Source organism: Candoia aspera, chromosome 5 (assembly GCF_035149785.1).
Source record: "Candoia aspera isolate rCanAsp1 chromosome 5, rCanAsp1.hap2, whole genome shotgun sequence".
Lineage (NCBI taxonomy): Eukaryota > Metazoa > Chordata > Lepidosauria > Squamata > Boidae > Candoia > Candoia aspera.
In genome coordinates, this window is record NC_086157.1 from 26,750,625 (window position 1) to 26,772,841 (window position 22,217).

The window sequence follows — 22,217 nt, forward strand, 5'->3', positions numbered from 1 at the left end:
AACACATCTGCCATATTTGCCAATAGCATTTTAATGAGAAAGCTTTGCAAATAGAAACACCATGCCTCAATGGAAAGAAACAGCCATAATATTTTAAGTTATGCTGAAAACTTAATTCCACACTAAGAGAGTTTCTGCAAATGTAAGAGTAGACCCTGGAGTTTCTTACACAGCACCCTCAATTTAAACCTTGGTGGTACTTCATGCTGCAGTCATGGCCTAAGGTTGCACAGGTAATCTAACTTAACCACAATTAATATGACAAATCTGAGGTTTCAAATCCAGCTGTTGGCCCCAGGAAAACAAAATACCAAAATCCACTTTATTGCATGAAACCACCTTAAGCTCTATTCAGATCTGCTTGTGCTGCATGGTCACCTTCTGGCTAATCACAGAAAGCAGTCTGCCCAGATGAATGGTATGTCTTGAAAAACAAAAAACAGACTGTCGATGAAGGTTCTCAGTCATCCAGGTGGAATCGTCTGTAGGTTGAGTCATGGCAACTGGACTTCTTTCTTTTTGGTTGAAATGTTTCGCTGCTTGTCCAAGCAGCTTCTTCAGTCTGGGCAAAGGTTGGTGAGGGGACCCCATATACATCTTCCAGGATGGGTGCATTGTTCCTACACCTGAATGGCTTGTTAATTGTGCCACGGAGGTGTGGATTGTCTTTGGGATGTCTTACTCCTAAATCCCTCGCTCATTCCCAAGTGGATAAAAGTGGCCTTCCTGGTGTAGGGACAATGCAGCCACCCTGGAAGACATATACGGGGTCCCCTTACCAACCTTTGCCCAGACTGAAGAAGCTGTTTGGACAAGCAGCGAAATGTTTCAACCAAAAAGAAAAAGATCCAGTTGCCATGACTCAACCTACAGACAAAAAACAGACTGTCAGGCAACAGACAGTACCAGGGCTTACCAGAGTACATACAGCAGCTCAATATGCTGATAAGACAAGTGATGGCTGTATGAAAACAGACCCACCAGCACAGCTACAGTCATGGGGAAAAGTACACCCCATTGAAATTTTTGAAGTTTCCAACATGTTTCAACATACAGATATTTGATCTTCAATTCAACAATATTGATCGATAAAAGAGATATAACAAATATCATGCACCACTTAAATTTTGTATCATCTACAAGTGGAGAAGATTTCAGACTGCCAACTTGCCTAGGCCAGGCCTTCTCAGCAACTTCAGCCTGAGAGCAGATGCTGAAAGATGTCTCTAAGAACCCCAGAATTTCATGACGTAACCTACAGGTAACTCTCGCCACTGTTGATGTCACACTGCATGAGTCTGCCTTTAGAAAGGAGCTGTACAGATTAGATCTACATGAGAGATGTGTCAGGAGGACACCTCTGCTGTCCAGAAAGAACATCAAGGCAAGACTAAAGTTTGCTCATGAACATCTAGGCAAAATCAGGACTTCTGGAACAATGTGCTCTGGATAAACGAAGTAAAGATAGGGTTATTTGGCCACAGTACCAGAAAACATGTTTGGTGAAATGTTTCACCAGAAAAGCCTGATACCAACTGCAAAGCATGGTGGTGGAAATGTTATGGTTTGGGGCTGCTTTGCTGCATCAGGGACTGGCAGCTCACCATCACAGAATCCACTATGAATTCTTTATTGTACCAGAGGGTGCTCGAGGATAACATGAGACCATCTGTCAGAAGATTGAAGCTCAACTAAAAGTGGACCTTGCAACATGACATGACCCTAAATATACCAGTAAATCCACCAACGAATGACTGGGGAAAAAAAGGAATTGGAAGGTTCTGGAATGGCCAAGTCAAAGCTCAGATCTAAATCCCTGTCATGAGTGCCGTTGAGCTGAAGACATCAGCGCAATGGCACACATGACAATAACAAGGAAACAGGGGAAGGGGCTCAAGATAAGTAGCCATCAACTGAAAAAGACGGAAGGACAAGAAACAATGGCTAAACGGATCGCGAGGCACACCCAAGCTGTTAGCGCTAACGCAACGGAGATCGCCCAGCTGACAGCAATCACCGGAGGAATAGAGAAACCGATGATGGGCGATCCCGGAACGCCAGCGGGGCCTCGCAACCCCTCACCTACCAGCAGGACAACGTGTTGGACAAAGGGGGGTGACGTAACCACGAGTGAGGGGGCGCTGACCGGCGCGGGGTATTTAAACCCCGCACCGGCGCGCTCCTGTCACTCTCAGCTTTTTTCCTATACTGTACCTACACTGCGAATAAATCAGAGCCTGTTCCACAGAATCAGCGTCTGAGTATTATTCAGAGGTAGGCAGCGCATGACAATCCCATTGAGATGCTGTGGGGTGATTTGCAATGGGCTGTTTATGCAAAAAACTTCTCCAGTATCACACAGCTGAAAAAAATCTGCATGGAGGAGGAGGAAAAGATTCCTTCCAGTCAATGTCGGAGACTGGTAGAAAGTTGTAAGAAATGCTTACTTGAGGTTGTTTCTGCCAAAGGGAGGAATACCAGGTAAGTGCACCAAGGGTGTACTTACTTTTTCCATGGAAGGAAATCATGTATCTGTTAATTTTGTGTTGAATAAATCATAGCAAAGAAAATTTTTCATAGTTTTTTTGGTTAAATTATATCACTTTCATCTCTATATACTGTTTGAATGAAGACAAAATATTGATTTCTCCACACATGGACAACATATGTTAAACAACATATTTGTCCATATATGTTAAAAAATAAAAATTTACATGGGGTGTACTTACTTTTTCATATGACTGTACTTTTTTCACTTCTCCACAATGCCATGCCTGATATTCATACATTCAGTATTGGCACTGCAGTCTGAGAAAATCCAATGGCATCAGCAAGTCTGAGTAAATGTCCAGTGAAAGCTGCAGCCAGATTGTCTGCCTACTGTTAGCCAGACAACCAAGCAAATAGATATAAGCAACTATATTCACCAATGCCATTTTAGTTTCCACATAAGTATCTCCACCAGGGAATTGCACTGTGAGAAATGCAAAATGAGGCCATATCAGCAAATTGAATTAGACTGCTGTTATTAATGCTAGCAGCAGCAAGCAAAAAAAATCAGAGCAGGTCCTATCATTTGTGGGCCCCTCCCAAGTTTCTAACATTGGCTCAAGAATGCTACATACTGGCACTTCCCATGCAACAAATCTGCCCAAGTTTAGCTTTCATCATGGTGGGATTCATGCTTTCTATTTTACAAATTCTACATTTGTTCAATTGTTCAAACGAGGATTATACCTTGTAGGGGGATGCCTCAATCCTTTCACCAAACAATACTTGACCAAGATTTTCAGAAGGTCGTTTTCCTCCATCTGCTTGACAAAAATCGAATCTACAGAAGAATACAGATTTATAAAATTCCAACATCCCAATATGAGTTAAAATATTTCATTTGAACATCCATCTGCACATCACTTTTTACCAAAGGTCTAGTTATTTCTTAATTAATTTTAAGTAGCTTATGAGTTTTCAAAAATTAACACTTTCAATCGTATTTTAGAACAGTTTCATTTCAATATATCTCACCAACAAGAACTAGTCAGTAAGTCAAACCTTTATTTTGGTCAGTGGCCCAAATAAAACAGAGGCAGTCATGCAAACAACAAATAACAGAAAATAATACATCAGAGAATATCTCCTTAGGTGACATTCTACACGTCAATATATGATTACTAGAATATATGGCATGGGTCCAGGCTACCTGAGGGACCACCTCGTCCCATTACGTCGACCTGTCCCACCCGATCATGCAGAGAGGGCATGTTGCAGGCCCCGCCTGTAAGAGAATTTCATCTGGCAGGGTCCAGGAAGTGGGCCTTTTCTGCAGCAGCTCCCACCCTCTGGAATATCCTCCCCCCAGAGGTATGGCAGGCCCCATCTCTTGTGGCCTTCCAAAAACAACTGAAGACCTGGTTTTGCCAGCTTGCTTAAGGCAGGAGGGGAAGTAGTCACTCCTGGGGATGGCTGGTGCCCGAAGATGGCATTAGATATACATGAGCAGCATTAAACCCGTCATCGCTATCTGGATTTTATTTTACCTTTTTTACTCTATATTTATATTTATATTTGTATTTGATATTTATTTATGTATGTATTATATTTTAGTGTTTTATTTTTATTGTAAACTGCCCAGAGTCCTCCCTTGGGGGGAGATGGGCAGTGGCAAAATTTGACAAATAAACAAACAAATATTCTAACAAAATAATATTAACACTAAAGCTGTAATCCTAAAGCCAAAATCACATTGTTTAAAACTAAAACTATAACAAAAGCTAAAAATTGGAATCTGGGAAAATATATTAATGTCACTAAACTTCTGAATTTAAAACTATTGCTTATGGTGAAGAGGAAGCATAAATCCCCTTGTTACTATGCATACAGCAATAGAGTCCTTTGCCATCCATTTCTTGACATCTTTCAGTTAATGAGTGACAGCAGTCAAGGGGTGTCAGCTCCTGCTTAATTTTGGAGGGAGTATGACAAAACCTGGCAACATCCAAAGAAACAGAGTGCAACTAGTCAGATGGAAGAAACTGCATGCAGAAGAAATCAGATATTTTTCTATGTGAGGATAGATAAAGCAAATTCCAGACTTTCTATAAATTCCATAATATAATAAGACATGGAAAGTGGATTCTACAGTGCCTGTGCTGCACAGGCACAATTAGGAAATAATAAGGTATTTTCTTACATCTGCCTTCTAATACAGTCAATGGCAGGGCAGTAGACAAAGCTAATGTTAGAGAACTTCTCAGTTTAAAAATTGGGACAAAATTTAAATATCCTCAGGCCCAAACAAGTGGGATCAACTACTTAAAATATCATCATCATCATGTGTATTACAGCCCTAAGGCCAGCCACAATAAAACTATACAATAGTAACAATCTTACATTAATACATATATATAAAAACAAAAGCAATTAATATACTACAATCCAAAATTAAGAATGAAAATACTAAAATGAATTGAAATAAAATACTATGTTAAGAAATTCAAAATCTAAGTGATGGTGCAGCATATTGTGCAGATAGTGGCACAAAACTGAGCAACCTGGGAGGATATTTTTGGGTCCTTGTCCAAAAGAAGTAACATTAGATAGAAGTCACTCTCCCTGTCTGGAAATTTCTTTAATAATAGATATATAAGGATCTGTCTAGAATCTAGAATATGTTTTTGGACAGGTGAGACTGGTCTGATTGTCTTTCCATGCCCAGAAAAAAAATGGCCTTAGAAAATCCATAAAAATGCAATTTCTCTATTAGGTATCTAGACTCTTCCATCTGGCATTGCCATGATCTATTAACATCAGAGGGATCAAGCCTTCAAAACAAGTGGGCTTATAACTAATATTCTCAATGCCCTATATTGAGGACCACTAGTGCAGCACTTCTGGTATTCCCTGTGATGCTCTATGGAAGTGAAAGTTGGATTTTGAAGAAGCAGGAGAGAAAGAGTATTGATGCTTTTGAACCTTGGAGCTGGTGAAGACTCCTGAGAATACCGTGGACAGCCAAAAAACAAACAAATGAATAAATGAATAAATCAACCCAGAGTTTTTACTCAAGGAACAAATGACCAGGCTCACATTATCATATTTCAGACACATTATGTGACAGCCTAGTTCTCTGGAAAAGGTTTTAATTCTGGCAAAGGTGGAAGAGAAAAAGATGATGATCAGTAGCTAGGTGGATGGACTCAGTTACAGTGGTGGTGGGTGCACCATTGGAAGACTTGAAGGACCATGTTAGGGACAGATTGTCATGGAGAAAATCTATCTATGTGGTTGCTAAGCGTCGACACCAACTTGATGACACATAAATAATCAACCAACCAAAGCAGCATCAGCAAGTACCATGGCACCTCGCATAATCCTAAATGACAACCTTTGCTCAGAAAATATTAAAACAAAAATAAAAATGCTTTAAGCTTTTTAAAGTAAAAATACCTAAAAATATTGAGTGTCATATCTTATAAGATCTGCATTCTTGTGTAAGATCTCATAACTGTTCCATCTTTCATTTTTAAAAACTATGCTTGGGGGAAAAAAGGTCAGTTATATTTTCCAAATGAATTGTATTGTGCATCAGGATGTACAGAAAGGCTAATAAGTACTGATATTTAGAATGTAATTAGTTTCTGAATTAGTATGTAGAGCATTTTTAATTACGAGATTCTAAAATACAATAGATCACAACTGAAATAAACTTTATTAGATTTATATTATGATCACAACTATATTATGGAACAAAATGTTGACCTATGTTTGCTTAGAATAGTAGAGCTAAATCATAAAATTAACTTCTACAACTGAGCAAGTGAATACTGTCCTTAGGACAAATGCTTGGAATAGCATTTAGCAAGCCAAATATGGTACCAACCAACTAATCTGAAGGGCAAAAGTATTTTTGCCACTGTAGTGGCATGGGGATAGCCATTCCTTTTTTAGCTTAGCAGAACATTCAGAAAGTAGTTCAGTGTTACAAACCAAGTTATGAATAAGATTTAATGTACTTACGCAGTATATTCATAAGGAAGGACAGATTCCACAGAGTCCAGTCTATTTACAAATAGTTCTATCACAGACTGCAAACAGCAAGGAGACATTATTAGAGATAATTAATTTAACCCATACTAATTACTTTAGCTATAGGAAATGTGATTAAAGAATTTTGAACATTAGTATATTATTTAGAACAACTAAAGTCTCAAACAAATCTGCTTTTATTGAATTCTATTTTCCACCAGCAAATGGACCTAGTTGGCAATAAAATTCCCTCTTTAGGATACCCATATTTCCCAAATATGATGTATGTGGCTGGTGGCAGCTTCTAGAACAGATCAGGGAGCTGGGACAGAGGGTTACATCTTTTTATGCATGTAACCTATAGGAAGAAATACAGTAGGATGCATCGTTTAAGGAACTCAGACCAGAGGATTAGAAAATCTGTATGTAAATACATGCTTCTTATACAGTTTTCAAATAAATAAATAAAGCTTATTATTGAAACAATGTTTTATCAACAAAAATTCAAATTACTAATAGACTTGGAAACGATAAATTGCATAAAATAATGTTCCCAACATGGAAAACAGGTAAGATATAATTATAAAAAATTAAACTAACATGATATACTGTTATAACTCTTCCAATCAGATCAAAGATCCATTAATTTCTTAATTATTAATTATTAATTAATTATTAATTTCCATTAATAAGTTTCTCTTATTCCCTTTCCTCAGCATACTGGGCCTGAACATGAAGATTATAATGGGAGATGGCACCTGACAGACATATACTTCCAGAGTTTTAACTGATCTTTTTTAAACACACAGAAAACTGAGGGCCGTAATCAATTTTTTTAACTGTTAATTTTTATATCAATTATCCACTGCATGACGAAGTTCTTTCATTTATATGCAGTCTGGAAAGGACAATTCATAGACAGATTTAAAACTATTTCTTTAGGACTGTCAACAATGTAACACTGGAACAGAGTAATGTAGGGAAAACACCAGTTTGAGAATGGCATTTCTTATGTACTAACTTACTATGATTAGTTAACCATAATTTATTGAACATGCCATAATAGGTTGGTCACACACATGATTTACCAAGTGCTAAGCAATAAACCATATTTTGCAAAATAAATGTCAGTGGCTGGATTCAAATATTATGCTACGTAAAATATATAAAAGACATCTCTAGGAGCAGAGAGGAAAGCTGGACTAATTAAGATGCTCTTCAAATCATGCACTAATAAATTTTCCATTCATCTAGAAGGCTCCAGCAGGAACTTAAAATTTACTTAACACGTAAATAATGGTTAGGTTTACAGAACTTGCTAAGCCTTGGTTCCTCTAATCATTATTAAACAGTGCACAGCTCGGCTTGCACGTAATTCTAAGCCATAATCAAGGTTTACCAATAGGAATAGCAAAATTTAAGAAAAACATCAAATCATATTTTGGCCATCAAGCTTCAGTACGCATACTGTGGTTCAGAAATAGCTTTTCTGTGGATCAACTCTCAAGATAATGAACAAAAAGTGCGAATTACAGGTGAGATCAAAGATCAAGTGAGCTACAATATATTTGGTTTCAAACACAAACGCCGTACTCCGTATTTTTTTAAAACAAGGCACACCTGCCCATTCAAACTGACAAGGCTGTGGGATGGCTACCCTCTTCTGCTTGCCTTCATGCTGGCAGAATGTGAATTAAACTGGATAATGAACTTTAGAAAAATTCTTAAAAACTTCCTCTTCAACCACTTGGATTCTGGAGAACACTAGACACTCAAGTGGCTTTTAGCAGAAATAAAACTGCAACAATCTGCAGAATCCCTATCAGGCAGTGAATATTATGGCAGCACCTGGTTAATTTTGTCTGTTTTCAAAAACTAAGGTTGGACCTGGTTAATGTCCTGATACAATACTATCAGGAAATACCAGGTCTGTGGCCAAGGTCAGGAAGTTCAAAAACCCAACCAAACTAGAAAAAGAAATGGCAAATCACTTTGGTATTGCTGTCAGAGAAAATGACATGGACCCGTTCACGAAGTCAACGTTCAGTGAAGGGGGTGTTTTAACCTTTGTATTTTGCAGCAGGCAACAGCACCTAGCCGACTTTGGCAGAAAAAGGAGTAGCGGCAGCTAAGTAGGCTCAAACCTGATTAGTACTTAGATGGGAGACCAACAGAAGATCTTTAGAGTACAGCGGGAGAATGAAAAAACATCCCAAAGTGGCAAAGCGCTTCAGGATCCTGGACAAAGAAGCCACCCACTCGCAAAGCCGACTCGACCCGAGACCTTCTATTATCACGAGCAACCCGCCATCGCCCCAGATGCAGAGAATGGCACGCCGGCCAAGTCTTGGGGAGGGACGCCCGCCGCTCCCCCGACCCTCCCAGCCCCGCGCACCGCTCCCCGGCAGGGCGACCCCTCCCTCAGCCACAGACCTTGCAATCGGAGACCTTGTCCGATTTCTCACAGAAGTTAACGGGGGCCAGGCCAGGGAGGTAGAAAGGCGAGGCAAAGGGCGGGAGAACCACCAGGAGCAAGGAAAGCCACAGCATCCACGGGACCGCCATGGCGACACAAGCGAGGACACCCACAACCCCCACGTCCAAGCCTCCCCGACAGCTACTTCCGGCTTCCGCAGACACGTCAACCGGTGCTCGCGGGAAGTGCGTGAGGAGTCACTTCCGCTCGCCGGGTATCTCAGTTGCCATAATTACAGCGGGACTAGGCGGGGTAAGGAAGGCGTGGGTCAGTTAAGGCGCAGTCTCAGGTTCAAAGTCACTGGCCACCAAATTCCTCTGAGTGTTGCTGCTGCGTTTATACCGTCTAAATTAGGCTAGACCGGTGTTTTTCAAATTTGGCAACTTTAAGATGTGTGGACTTCAACTCCCAGAATTCCCTATGCTGGCTGAGGAATTATGGGAGTTGAAATCCACACATCTTAAAGTTGCTAAGTTGAGAAACACTGGTCTAGACTAGTTTAGACGATATAAACGCAGCAGCAATACTCAGAGGGGCTTGGTGGCAAGTGTGTATTCGTCCACTTTAATCCTGGAAGAGCTTCCAGCAGCAAACATAACGGAAAAATAGCCTTCATCTTTATTAAGACAGTAGATAGCTGCAGAATAGCAGCAGCTAAAACTACCTGGAACCAATAAAATAAAACACTGGCAAGGAATAGCCTGGATTCACCTTCCCCAATGTCGTGCCCTCCCTCCAGAGGTGCTAGACTGTCACTCCCCTGGCTGGGGATGATGGATGTGGCACCCAAGACAATGGGAGGACATCTAGTTTTACAGGGCTACCCTCAAAAAAATTTAAATGCTAGAATCAAAATTAAGCAAGCTTTTCTTGGAAAGAGAATGACACATTCACACAGAAGACCCTCTGTCCTACTTCAATGCCTTTAGAAGTGACTTTTCACCAGGATAAACATTTTTAATTCTGCTTACAAACTCCAGAGGGTTTACATTATGCTTGGTTGGACCCCAGCTGCATGGATCTACAAGCTTAATCAGGAAACATGGTTAATAAAGCTGAATTTCATTCCTAAATGGACAATTGTTGCCAAACTATGAGGACTTAATTGAAGAAATGCTAACTCAAATATGCTACGTTGACATGTTGGGTTAATTGTGGTTCATGTTACTGATTCTCATATTGTGCCCTACCAGGAGGGTGCAGCTATTCTGAGGCCAATCACCTAACATGCACTATTGACCTCTGAATGGCTAGTCAATAACTCATGGTTAACAAACTACAGCAGCTATTTAATATTTGGAAAGAAAATCTGTGCAAACACTTAAAAGTTCAGGCTGCTTATACCAAATATAAATACTCTAAATAGCACCAGAGGATAGGATTGATCATGAAGGTGACATATTTCCCTCTTGTCATTACTGAAATTTTTTAAAGAGTAAATGAATTCACTTTATTCATCATGATAAGCCATAAGGTGACTTGATTTTCCTTTAGTGCAATATAAACCCAGCCATTCTGATGTATAAGCCATGGTTTGTGGCTCAGTATGTGTGAATTTTTCCAATTGTGGACTGTGCAACACAAACTTTAGCAAATCATGGCTTAGTTTGATGCACTAAGTTTCATAGGCCTCATTTACACAACCTATTGTGTGATTTGGCTTTGGTTTAAGATTGTTGCATAAACTCAACCACTGTAGTTTGTAAACTGCTTTATAGTACAACATGCTTATTCAATAAATTGTAGTTAAACCACAGCTTAGCATGATGGTGGAAACCCAGTTTCTTTTGTTGAATTCATACTAGGCTAAAATGTGTGTGCAGATATCCTGGTGGTTGAGAAATGCGTGTTGTGTTTACAAAAGCTCATACTCAGGATCATTTAAAAGTTACCACATAATGCAGATTACTATCTGAGCTAAAGTATCCTGTATAGACATTTTATCTTAAGAACAGAAGTTTCATTTTATTTAACATAATCTGTGAAACAGTCAATCTCTACTAGGAACTGGTGATAAAACCCAGCCTACCTAGGAGAGGAAGGGAGGGAGAAGAGAAGAGAGAAAGGAGTTTTGAGTAACAAATGGAAATCATAATGTACATGTACAGTATATAAGCAATTTTATATTCTGAGGTGTTCGTTGCAAGGTTTATTGGAGTGCTTCTGAGTCTTTTAATCCCAAGTCTTCAAGGAAACAGATGCCACAAAAAATACTACAGTTCTGCTTTATTGATGTAGGGTAGGCAGAATCTTGAAACCTTAACTTAAGCAGTTCTAAAATATTTGTTAGGCAGGAGTTGAGTTTATCAATCTGGCTCGACTGATTTGTCTATTGATCAGTTGGGTTGTTGAGCTTGATTCCAAGAGAGGGTCTCTTAAAAGACAGACCACAAAAACAGAACAGAACACCGCAGGTTGCCACCTATAGCTCACAGATCACATGCATTATTAATAAGCTACAGGCCATATTGGACAATGACACTACACTTTCTCAGGCACTGGGTGCCGGCCCATACTTGCATAGTCAACCACTCAACCTGAAGCAGATTCTCACAAGCAACAAGAAACAACAGGACAATGATGCCTACATGGGAACTAGACTCTGCAACAAACTGAGATGTCTGCTTTGACCCTACATCTACACCAAAAGCACCATCACAGGACATAAGTACACACACAAGATTAGAGGTGCCTTCACATTTATCTATTTATCTATTTATCTATTTATCTATTTATCTATTTATCTATTTATCTATTTATCTATTTATCTATTTATCTATTTATCTATTTATCTATCTATCTATCTATCTAATTTGTCCCTGCCCATTTTCTCCCGTCGGGGGACTCTGGGCGGTTTACAACAATCGATTAAAACAATAAAATACACAGAATAAAATACAATAATAAATAATATAAATAAAGGTAAAAATAATAATAATAATAATAATAATAATAATATGCTGTTCCTCTAATGTGATAGATGCCATTATCTGCCAGCAATGCTCCTGTCATGAGCACTGATGGTGAGCAGGAGAGGGCCCCCATCCAGGGTGGAAAACGCATGCATAGTACTGAGGAATTAAGCAGCCATTCAAAGAGACACAGGTCAGACCTGCCTTGACTTTTGGGGTTTATCTGTCTGGGTTTTCTCACGCTTCTTCAGTTTGTTAGGATTTTCTGTCTAATGTAGCAGTAACAAAACACTAGAGACTTATTCCTCGTCTCAGTGTGGTTCCTGACTGTTAGGACAGCTCCTCTGGATTCTACATAGGACAAATGGGACAAAAGAATTAATGTGCAAAAGACTTAATGGACACAAACCTGACACCAGGACTCAAAACAAGAACAACATTAATTAATATCACAGTATTTAAATTTCCCAGGACACTCGATTGCAGATCTCAAAATGACCATTTTGAAGTAACAGGATTTTAACAGTACAATTGAGTGAGAAATTGCTGAACACATATCAAAAGGTTTTAGGCTATCTCAGCCTAAACAAATTTCAACAAATACAGTGAGTTTCAACACATCACAATTTTTAATTGATAAAGTACTTGTAATCTGTTTTACATGTAACCTGCATCTGCATAACCAAGTTGTTTTCCTCTCCCCTCCCTCCCCGCTGCTTCATCCCAATTTAAATCCTACATCAGTTTAGCCACTCTATGCATCTGAGGAAGTGAGCTACAGCTTACAAAAGTATATGGCTTTTCATAAAATTTGGTAATGAGAAAAGGTTCTATCAGACTCCTCTGGGTTTTTAGCTACCACAGACAAACACAGCTCTCCTATAATATTAGGTATCAGATCTGGGCTTCCAAAAAAACGTTGACCACTAGATGGCAGCAAAGTAATAAACAAAACACTGCCTCTTTGCTGTCATCTTGTGGTCTTCTATATTTTTGCAGCCTTACAAAATCTAGTAGACAAGAGCAAATTTCAGAGTTATCTTGATAGGTTAGAAAAATGGGCTGAAAGGAACATAATTAAATTTAAAACAGGCAAATGCAAATGCATAAATCAAATCCTGAGAATTAATAGTTGCATTTTATTCTGCATTTGTCAGATCCCACCTTGAGTATTATTTGCAGGTTGGGGGGCATGACTTTTTTAAAAAAATTCAGACAAACTGTAACAGATTCAGAAAATAGGAAGTAGGATGATCAGGGACTAGAAACTAAGTCCTCTGAAGAGAGGTTGAAAGAATTAGAAAGGTTTAGTTTCAAAAAGAATGAAAAAAGATATGATAACGCTCATGAAGTACACGAAAGGCTCTTACACAGGAGCAGGTCAAAACCTGTTTTTTGTAGTTCCTTGAAATAACCGATTTAAGTAAAATGAAACTGAATATTAGAAAAACATGTTCTAAGAGAGCAGTTTAACAGTACAGATATGCAAAGCTTACCACCCCAGGGTTGAAATGTTCAGAGAATGTTGAACCATTCAATTCTTCCAGAACATGTAAATCCAACTATTCCGGGGGTAGCCCAGTAGTTTGCTGGAGATAATTTTCCTGGAACAGGAAATGGTTCTGTGGTTGGATAACTGCCAGATTTATTTTGAAGTTCTTAAAGCAGGCAGTTGGATCCATGGTCCAAACTGCCTGTTCCAACTCTGTGACCCCAAGGCAGAAATGTTATGTTTACTCTTTGGGAAGGAAATCTTACCAGGGTCCGTTCTGAGCCGGGAATGAAGATACTCAGGCGGTTGCTTGAACAGAGGTGATTTTATTTTCCAAGAGCATGTACAGAGCCTGCTGGTTGGAGGTGGCCACGCTTCTATTTCCCCCACAAGCTTTTTATATGGGAGAGCTGGGCTGTTGTTATGTAAAAGTCTTCCCACTCTCTAGGAACTTGAGAAAAGTGCAGTTTACCAAATTTCAGAGAGGACTCGCTCTGTGGTCAGGCCCCCTGCTGTTTGTGTTTCCCATTCTGATGGTCTGGGTTCCCTGCGGGGCTGTGGCTTTGTCTACTAGCCTGGAATGTTCACCTTGGAAGAGATCTTTTGTGATTGGATTATGAAGATCTGTTTGGATGGGGAAGAATGTTTACCTGAATGGGCTGAAGTTGTGTGAAAGAGCGACCTTTTGTTTTACTGATTAAATCTCAAGGGAATCTTTTGTCTAAACAGGCTTCATGACACATTTTTAATCTCTTGCATCTTCTGCATGAACCCATTATATTTTGTAACTTTTAACCTTTTACCTTGCTCAAGGAGAAGGCAATATTGCAGGAAGACAGTGTTCTGGGAGGGGACAACATGGAGGGCAGGGAGAGGTCTTAATTTCTTCTAACAACTCATATAAAAGAAAATAGCTTTGGGACTAATCTGCAAATATTTAAACCAACCTGTGCAGCACAGGAGTAATGGTCTCTCAAGAGAGAGTACTAGTCCTGTTTTTTCAAATCAAATCAAATCTTATTTTATAGGCAAAAGGCCCAAAAAGCTCCTGTTTTTTAAAGACAGCTCTAGCACTTCTCCCCAAAAGCACTAAAGCTGTGTCTGTAAGTTGCCCACTGCTTGCCAGGAGTCTGTGCTGAACCAAGCTGGCCAATCTCTCCTTCAGTCCAGCCAAAATGACCATGGGAGGAAGGGCCAGCAACAGCCTAACATAGCCAAAAGGAGTAGGGCCAATCCCAGCCCCTGATAGCTTTATCACCACCATAGTTGGGAAGTGTCTTGGTCATATTCACAGTTAAAAATATTTTGGGAGAAGAGGAAAAACACACCTTTAAAACCTGGACATGAAATATGACTTCAAGCTGCCTTTATGGCAGGCTAAGAGTGAAATGAAGGAAACATCATCAAGACATATTTAAAAATGGTTCACAGCACATTTTTGCACTGCAGTTACAGGACTGTGAGAATGAGCTCTACTCAGTTTGGATAAAATTATCCATATCAATTTTGAACATTAGTATGCAGAAGGTTTTCTATTTCTTTCCCAATTCAAAAAAGCAGGAAAGTACACAGTGATGACATGTAAAAAGTAAACAAACTACTAGGATCTTTATATATGCACAATTTCCTGGTTCAGGTTTAGTTACTATGTAATGGGGCCCAACCCTAAGTATTTAACAAAAACTTATTCTTCAATAACACAGTAGAACAGGATGTACAGGTTTTTTATGGGTGAAAGTTGAGGGTTAAAGGGGAAAGAAGAAGGAATTACTCCTTATATATACAATTCGTGTGTGTGTGTGTGTGTGTGTCTGTGTGTGTGTATGCGCCTTGAAGTCAAGCATTGACTCCTGGCAACTGCCTGGACAAGTCCCTGCAGTTATCTTGGTAAGATTTTGGAAGTGGTTTGCCACTGTTGTCTTCTTCATGCCTAAGGTGTGACTAGAACTCACAAACATCCAGTTTCTAGCCTGGTGCCTTAAGCACTACACCAAGTTGGCTCTCAAACAAAAATTAGAAATATTTATTTCTTTGTCTTTACAGTATATCCTTCCAGATTCCCAAAACAACAGCAGTTTAAAACGTCATCATTATTTTTTTTAAAACCCTAAAAACCAATAAAAACACAAATTAACGTAATATAATAGGTGCACTGGTGACTATTCAAAGGCCCTCCAGAACAGGTCTGTCTTGAATAGTTTCTGGAAGGCCAACAGTGAAGGCACCACCCTAATTTCCAGAGAGACCATGAATAATACAGATAGTCCTCACTTCGCAACCATTTGTTCAGCGACTGTTTGAAGTTACGACAGTGCTGAATAAGACTTACGGCCAGTCCTTGAAGTTGTGGTCGTTGCAGAGTCCCCATGGTCATGTGATCTCTATTTGCGATCTTCACAGCCAGCTTCCAACAAGCAAAGTCAATGGGGAAGCCAGCAGGAAATCATGGAAGTCATGATCATGTGACATCGCACTTAATGACTATGTGCAATTTGCTTAATGACCACAACTGGAACTGCCAGAATTGCTATCGTAAGTTGGTATGGTTATATGATTTCTCACTTTACGACAGCGCCACTTAGTGATGGAGTTACTGGTCCCAATTCTGGTTGTTAAGGACCACCTGTATGCTCCAAGTGAACAGTATGTCCTGCCAACCCTACCCACCTTCACCATTAAAAGATGCTGATGGCAAGCCTGCCCTGGATGAGCTGGGTGGGCAGCTTCTGTGAGGAGAAGACAGTCTTGTATCTCAGCACCAAGCCATTTAGGACTTTATAGGCCAAATCCAGCCCTTCTGAGTTGTACCTGGAAGGCTTGTGGTCATCACTGCAGCACCCATTAAATTGTTGCTACATGATTAGAGCAACTTTGATGAACTAATATATGGGCTGCCTCATTTTGTATCAATGGCAGTTTTTGAGTAGTTTTCAAAGACAGACCTGTACGGAATGCATTTCAGTAATCCAAAGATACATACGTCTTTCTAGTAGAAAATTAAGAAGGGGCATGATCTGTTATTACTCTTTCATTTGTATAACGTGATTTCAAAGCACAGTTGTCTCAATGGTTTCAAAGTTATTAGAGCAGACTTTAAATTACTAATGTTTATATAACATCTTATATTAACCTCCCTTTTGATCTCTACACAGAACTGTGTTGCTGCTTGCTTTATAAATTCTCCCCTTTTAATCTCTTCTCACTTCTTTCATCTCTGCCTTTCTTACACTAAACAAACTGCCTTCTCAGAGCTGAAGATGATCTAATCAAGACAGTATCGTTTATGGTCTAAACACAACTCACTATTCCTCTCCTCCCAAATTTAATAGGCCTTTATATTGTTTCAGGAGCCTATTTAATCCGAGAGAAGCAGCATTTTCAGCTTTCTGAAACCAGGAAACCCTTCTGTGACATTTAGCCTGGGATTACACAACACACAAAGCCAAAGCACTGTTTACTTCTGACTTAGTGGTTGTGTGAAAATCCCACCATGGCTTATGATTGGCATATTTATTTGTTATTTGCATTATTGAATAAATATCCCACTTTCTGTTTATTTCAAACCTGAAGGTGCTTACAGTAAAAATATCAGTACAGTTGTGGAGACAGAATTTTACCAACATCCTTCTTATAAGGAATGCATGTGTTCAGCTAACTGTGTAAGCTGTAATTGTCAAGGAAAATAATAGCTTCCTTGTCTCAAGAGCTCCAAGGCTCTCCTGGGGGATAAGGATGCCTAAGAATAAGTTGGAATATGAGGGAGGCTGGCAGGTACATGATAGGTATAAGTTGGGAGATGGCACAAATGGAAGATAAGGGAAGGGAAGAACCAGCAGAAACCAGTAGAAGATAATACAAGAATGCAAGCATGTGCACATGTGGGATATCTTGTCCAAAAGTAACCGGACAGGTAATTGTAATGTTAAATTCTCCTCCCATTATTAGATCATTCCTCTCCCAAAGGAGGGGCCAAGGTGGAATTTTACACCTGAAGGAGGGGAGAAATCCCTAAACGGTGATGGGTGTAGATGTAGTGTATAGTTAACATAGATAACACAAATGTATGCATGCCTATGTACCCTGTGACAGAAATTGCCCAATAATCATTTTGTGCTTGTAACTGTATCTTATAGACAATGGTATAAAAGATGCTGTCTACTAACCCAAAGGGCTCTCCTTTTCAGAGGAGAGACCCCCTTGTTACTTGAGCACTCAAATAAAAGGGTTATCCTATTTCTCACTTGGTGTGTTTATTGGGACCCATACCAGGTTTAAAGGACTCCGGTCCTAAGCCGTGATTTGCGGCCCTTCACAGTTAAAAGAGAAATTAAAACCAGTCCTAAATAATTAACCAGTAAAAGCTTGGTGAAAGAGGTGTGTTTAACCATTTTGGCAAATACTTGGCATGTGGAAGCCAAATGCTTTTTTTCCCCCTAGGGAATGCATTCCAGAGCCGGGGATCCACACAGAAGGAGGCACTTTCCTGTGTGCCCAACAGTTTTGCTTTGGACAGTGAGGCCTCTTTCCTGGTGAACCAAGGAATCAGGCAGGTTCATAGAGAGAAAAGTGGTTCCACAGATAATCCAACCCTTAAGCCATTTAATATTTTGAAGGACATCACATAAAGCTGCCTTGTTTGCTGGATTATGGCTGAGAAAGCTCTTTAGCCAGTAATTTAGCAGATTTTCATTATATCAGCTAACCCTTGCTTAAGGAAAAAGTGTTTATTGAGATACTGGCTTCATTTACTACATGCTTGTGGTGTACTATTTAAGGGTTGAACTAGGACTGGATTCAGAAATGGAAACCACTGAGTGACTTTGAGACAGGGGTGTCCGCAGGCTGTGGTCAAAAAAGTCAAGTTGGCGACTGCAATGATCCGACTGAAACTCTGTTTTTTAATGTGTGGATGCCCCTGCATTGGGACATTCTCTCTCAGCCCAGCCTCACTGGATTGTTGTTCTGCAGATCAAATTAAGGGAGAACATCACATAAACGGGCTTGAGCTGTTGGAGAAAAGGCAGGATAGGACGCTAACAAGTAAATAGAATTGTGGTAAGCCATAATGTGGGTTGCTTGGTTTTGACTTAACTTGTTGGGTTAATGGTGCCACTGTTTTGTAAGCCACTGTGTTACATCTTGTGGGAATGCAAAAACATGTCATTTACCCATTAAAAACTGCAAGCAGGGATTACTAAAGCATTCAGCATAACAAAACAGGTACTGTTTTCCAAGAGAAAACACTGTTGGACAGTGGTAAAATACTATGATGGGCAACAGTGATGCTCTTCAGCTTACTTAGAATAAATTCAAATACGTTCCCTTTCCCAGCTGCTGGCTGGCTGCCCTGATTCAGCTCTCAACCAAATCGTTTCAGGCAATTAGACCATAATGGAAAGTTACCATGAACAGATGGTCTTTCACTTGACTTTTGTAATTCATATTCTGAGAAATTGTCCAAGGCATTACTGAATCTATTCTCTGGGCAAAATGTGGCCAATTTGCTCAAATTATTAATGAGAATGGAATAAATATAATTCTTCCAGCAATTTCCTCTTCTACTTCTTCATTTTAACATTTATATAAAACACTGTATCTGGTCTTAGGGCTGTAACAGACATGTTGTTGTTATATAAAATGCTATGACAGGAAACTGGAGAGAGTCTTCACATCAAATCCTTCATGTTGAATATTCATTGTGTGCCTGGTTTTCATGTCTAAACCAGAGGTTGCTTTCTGCCTTCTGCCATTTCACTATAGTCTCAGATTACATATCCCACCTGCTAACTTCTAGAAGGTTAAATTTAGTCATAAATAGACCCAGTTATACTTGGTTTGTTGGAGATCCCAGAAAATCAGCATGCCTCATTAGCACATGGATGAGTTCGCTCTAGGATGCAAATTCTCTACGTGCTTCTTGAGGAAACTGTTTGTTGCCACTCCAACATTCCTCACTTTCTCTTCCTCCTTCTTCACCATCTGGGAAGGGAGCATGCTTTGCTGTTCCTTCCATCTTGGGCCTTGCAATGGGCTTTGAATCATTCCCCCTTTCTCCATGCAGCCTTCCGCAGCAATGAGGGCTGAGGGTCAATTCGGTTTAGGGAAAAGAAAGAAGAACGAGAATCATCATTTTTCTTCTAACTGGACCAAATAAATCAGTAAGTAAGAGTAAAATCCTTTTACTTACTTTTGAACCTACTTTGTCTAAGTGTGTAATTCTTTATGCTTGGTGGGCTAAATGTGTAAGATGAATAACCTATATTTCTCTAACGTGCTCATTAATTCTATTTTAGATAATATTCTTTTTCTGTGCGCATCTTTCACTGTGTTAAGCTCTGCTCCATTCAGTGGTCCTAGCTGTCCACTAATGGCTTCATGATTGAGATCCCATTCTGACCTTTCCCATGGTGGAATTGGCAGTATGGGGCAAGAGGCTAAGGAGCTGCCATTTTAATTTTGCACAATGTTTCTGATACGATAACAGCTCAGGGGATGTACAAAATTAAAAAGGCAGTTTCTGATTTCAGGACAGGAATCAAGCAAGACAAACTCTACTGGCAAGAGGCTTGATATCAGATACAAATATTAAAAGTGTGACAGCCACCTCTATTCAAAATTTATATTTAGAAAGTTTATGTAGAGACCACATCCTTTACAACAATACAGCAAAAATAATCCTAAAAACATTAAAAGCAGGACAGATACAAAATACAAAATTAGCTCAATAGCATTAAAAGACTTTGAAGTTTTGAGCCCCCTCTGAAAAGGGGAAGGGGGGTTGTTTCATGTCTGATGACAGTTTTATGGCCCCATTGTGGAAAATGGCAAATTTATCCTAATGGTCAAGCACATCCCTGATGGATTCCAACAGAGGCAATCTGTTGGTGGCTTAAGAGTGTAGGTTGGGCTGCCTGTGAGCAGATGGTCCCATAAGTGGCATGGGCTTGTGCAGACTTCATTGAAGAAGTAGAAACACTTGCTTACAGAATTTGCCACTTTTCTATTTGTGTATAAACTTCTCTCATATCATCCTGGAATAATCAAAAGTAGACTAAATATATACTGTTCATAAATTAAATTTGGCCCTAGGTAGTTTGGCCTTCGCCAAGGGAAAGATTTTGGCCACCAGGCAGAAACACTCGTTGAGATGCCAGAACTTCTTGAGTTTGGAACATGTCGGGATTACTGCTATTTTATTATTTATATGTTTAATTCCCTTTTGGAAGTTTTGGAGGGGAATGTCATATGAGTGAATCCTTGCCCAGTTCCATTTTAATAATATTTTCATTTTATGATAGTCCTGCAAGCTCCCATACAAAGTCAGCTGGGCAATACCTAGGCAACATGAGATGAATGTACTGGACTAAGTTTCCTCTGTATGAATGTGATCATTTTTATTCTGACGCCTTATAATAAAATATGCAGACAAATGATTACTCCAGTGCTGAAAAATGGGAAATGGAACATTTTGGGAGGAAGTATTATTATCGAAAAACAGAATCTACCTATAGGATACAGGCCATAATTTTCAGGTGTTTATCTTTATTAGGCTAATGATAAACTTTCAGGAGTGCTTAATTCATAAAACACATTGATCTATGATAAAATATGTTCCTCCAATGAAATATTTTAACCTATAATTAAGAATGGAAACAACAACAAGTCTTACAAATTTTAGCAAGATGCAAAAATCTTGGCCAAAGAAAAGGAAGTATCCAGTCTTGACTTGATCAAAGGCTCCTGCTTTGAAAAGGATCATGAAGCTGGACTCTGAACTAGACCCCCTAAGTTACACCATGATCATTATTAACCATTTGAAAATAATTCCTTGGGGGGAAAAATGGAGAGAAACATCTGAAAGAGTTAAGCCGGTACGATTACTCTTCTTTTTAATATATATTTAGGATCACTTTGTTCAGGTTCTTGCAGCTCTGGAAAATTCTTCCAATCATTCAGCTGTTGCATTTAAATTTTAGACTTTGCTTTAAGGACTGCACTTTTTCTTTGTAAGCCATTAATGATATCACATATGAAAGATGTATAAAATAGCTACGTTAACTGGAAATAATGGCAAAGCCATGGGAGAAAAAAAAAATACTGCAGCTGCCTTTGATCCTGTTTTATTGTTTACTAAACTGATTTATTAAAAATGGGATTCTGTCTGCTTGTAATGAGGCTGGGGTGAATTCATAATCAGTTATTTCCTCAGAATGCATTTTTAAAGAAATGGAGATGAGAAAATAACAGCAAGAGCCAAGAGAAACATGAGTTTTATTTTTTGCTCAGAAAGGCTGGTTAAGCAACCTAGGTAAAGGTAAAGGTAAAGGTTTCCCTTGACGTAAAGTCCAGTCGTGTTCGACTCTAGGGGGCGGTGCTCATCTCCGTTTCAAAGCCTTGGAGCCGGCGTTGTCATAGACACTTCCAGGTCATGTGGCCAGCATGACGACTCGGAACGCCGTTACCTTCCCGCCGAAGCGGTACCAATTAATCTACTCACATTTGCATGTTTTCGAACTGCTTGGTATGCAGGAGCTGGGACGAGCAACGGGAGCTCACCCCACCGCGCGGTTTCGAACCGCCGACCTTCCGATCGACAGCTCAGCAGTTTAACCCGCAGCGCCACCGCAACCTACAGGGCAAATTATTAATTCATTAATACAGATAAGAAATATATCCATAAAGGGTCTCCTGACATGAACCTTAGTCATGAAATTCTGATGTACAGTACATTTTTGATCTATAAATTAAATATACTTAACATTTATAGACTTTGACTATACATGCAAACATTATACTGTATTTAAAGTACTAT

The 22,217-nt window shown here is 39.4% G+C and overlaps 1 protein-coding gene across 1 annotated transcript in view; it reads right to left on the reverse strand.

Annotated features, from left to right (window-relative positions):
* TM9SF2 (transmembrane 9 superfamily member 2) overlaps nt 1-9,154 on the reverse strand; it is a 34,263-nt gene extending 25,109 nt beyond the window's left edge. Inside the window, exons 1-3 of the mRNA XM_063304806.1 lie at nt 8,959-9,154; nt 6,517-6,584; nt 3,238-3,331 (exon numbers count right to left, since the gene is read on the reverse strand). Of these exons, the coding sequence (XP_063160876.1) occupies nt 3,238-3,331; nt 6,517-6,584; nt 8,959-9,090 (294 nt within the window). The 5' untranslated portion in view covers nt 9,091-9,154. The remainder of the gene's footprint in view (nt 1-3,237; nt 3,332-6,516; nt 6,585-8,958) is intronic.
* Nucleotides 9,155-22,217: the final 13,063 nt, after the last annotated feature.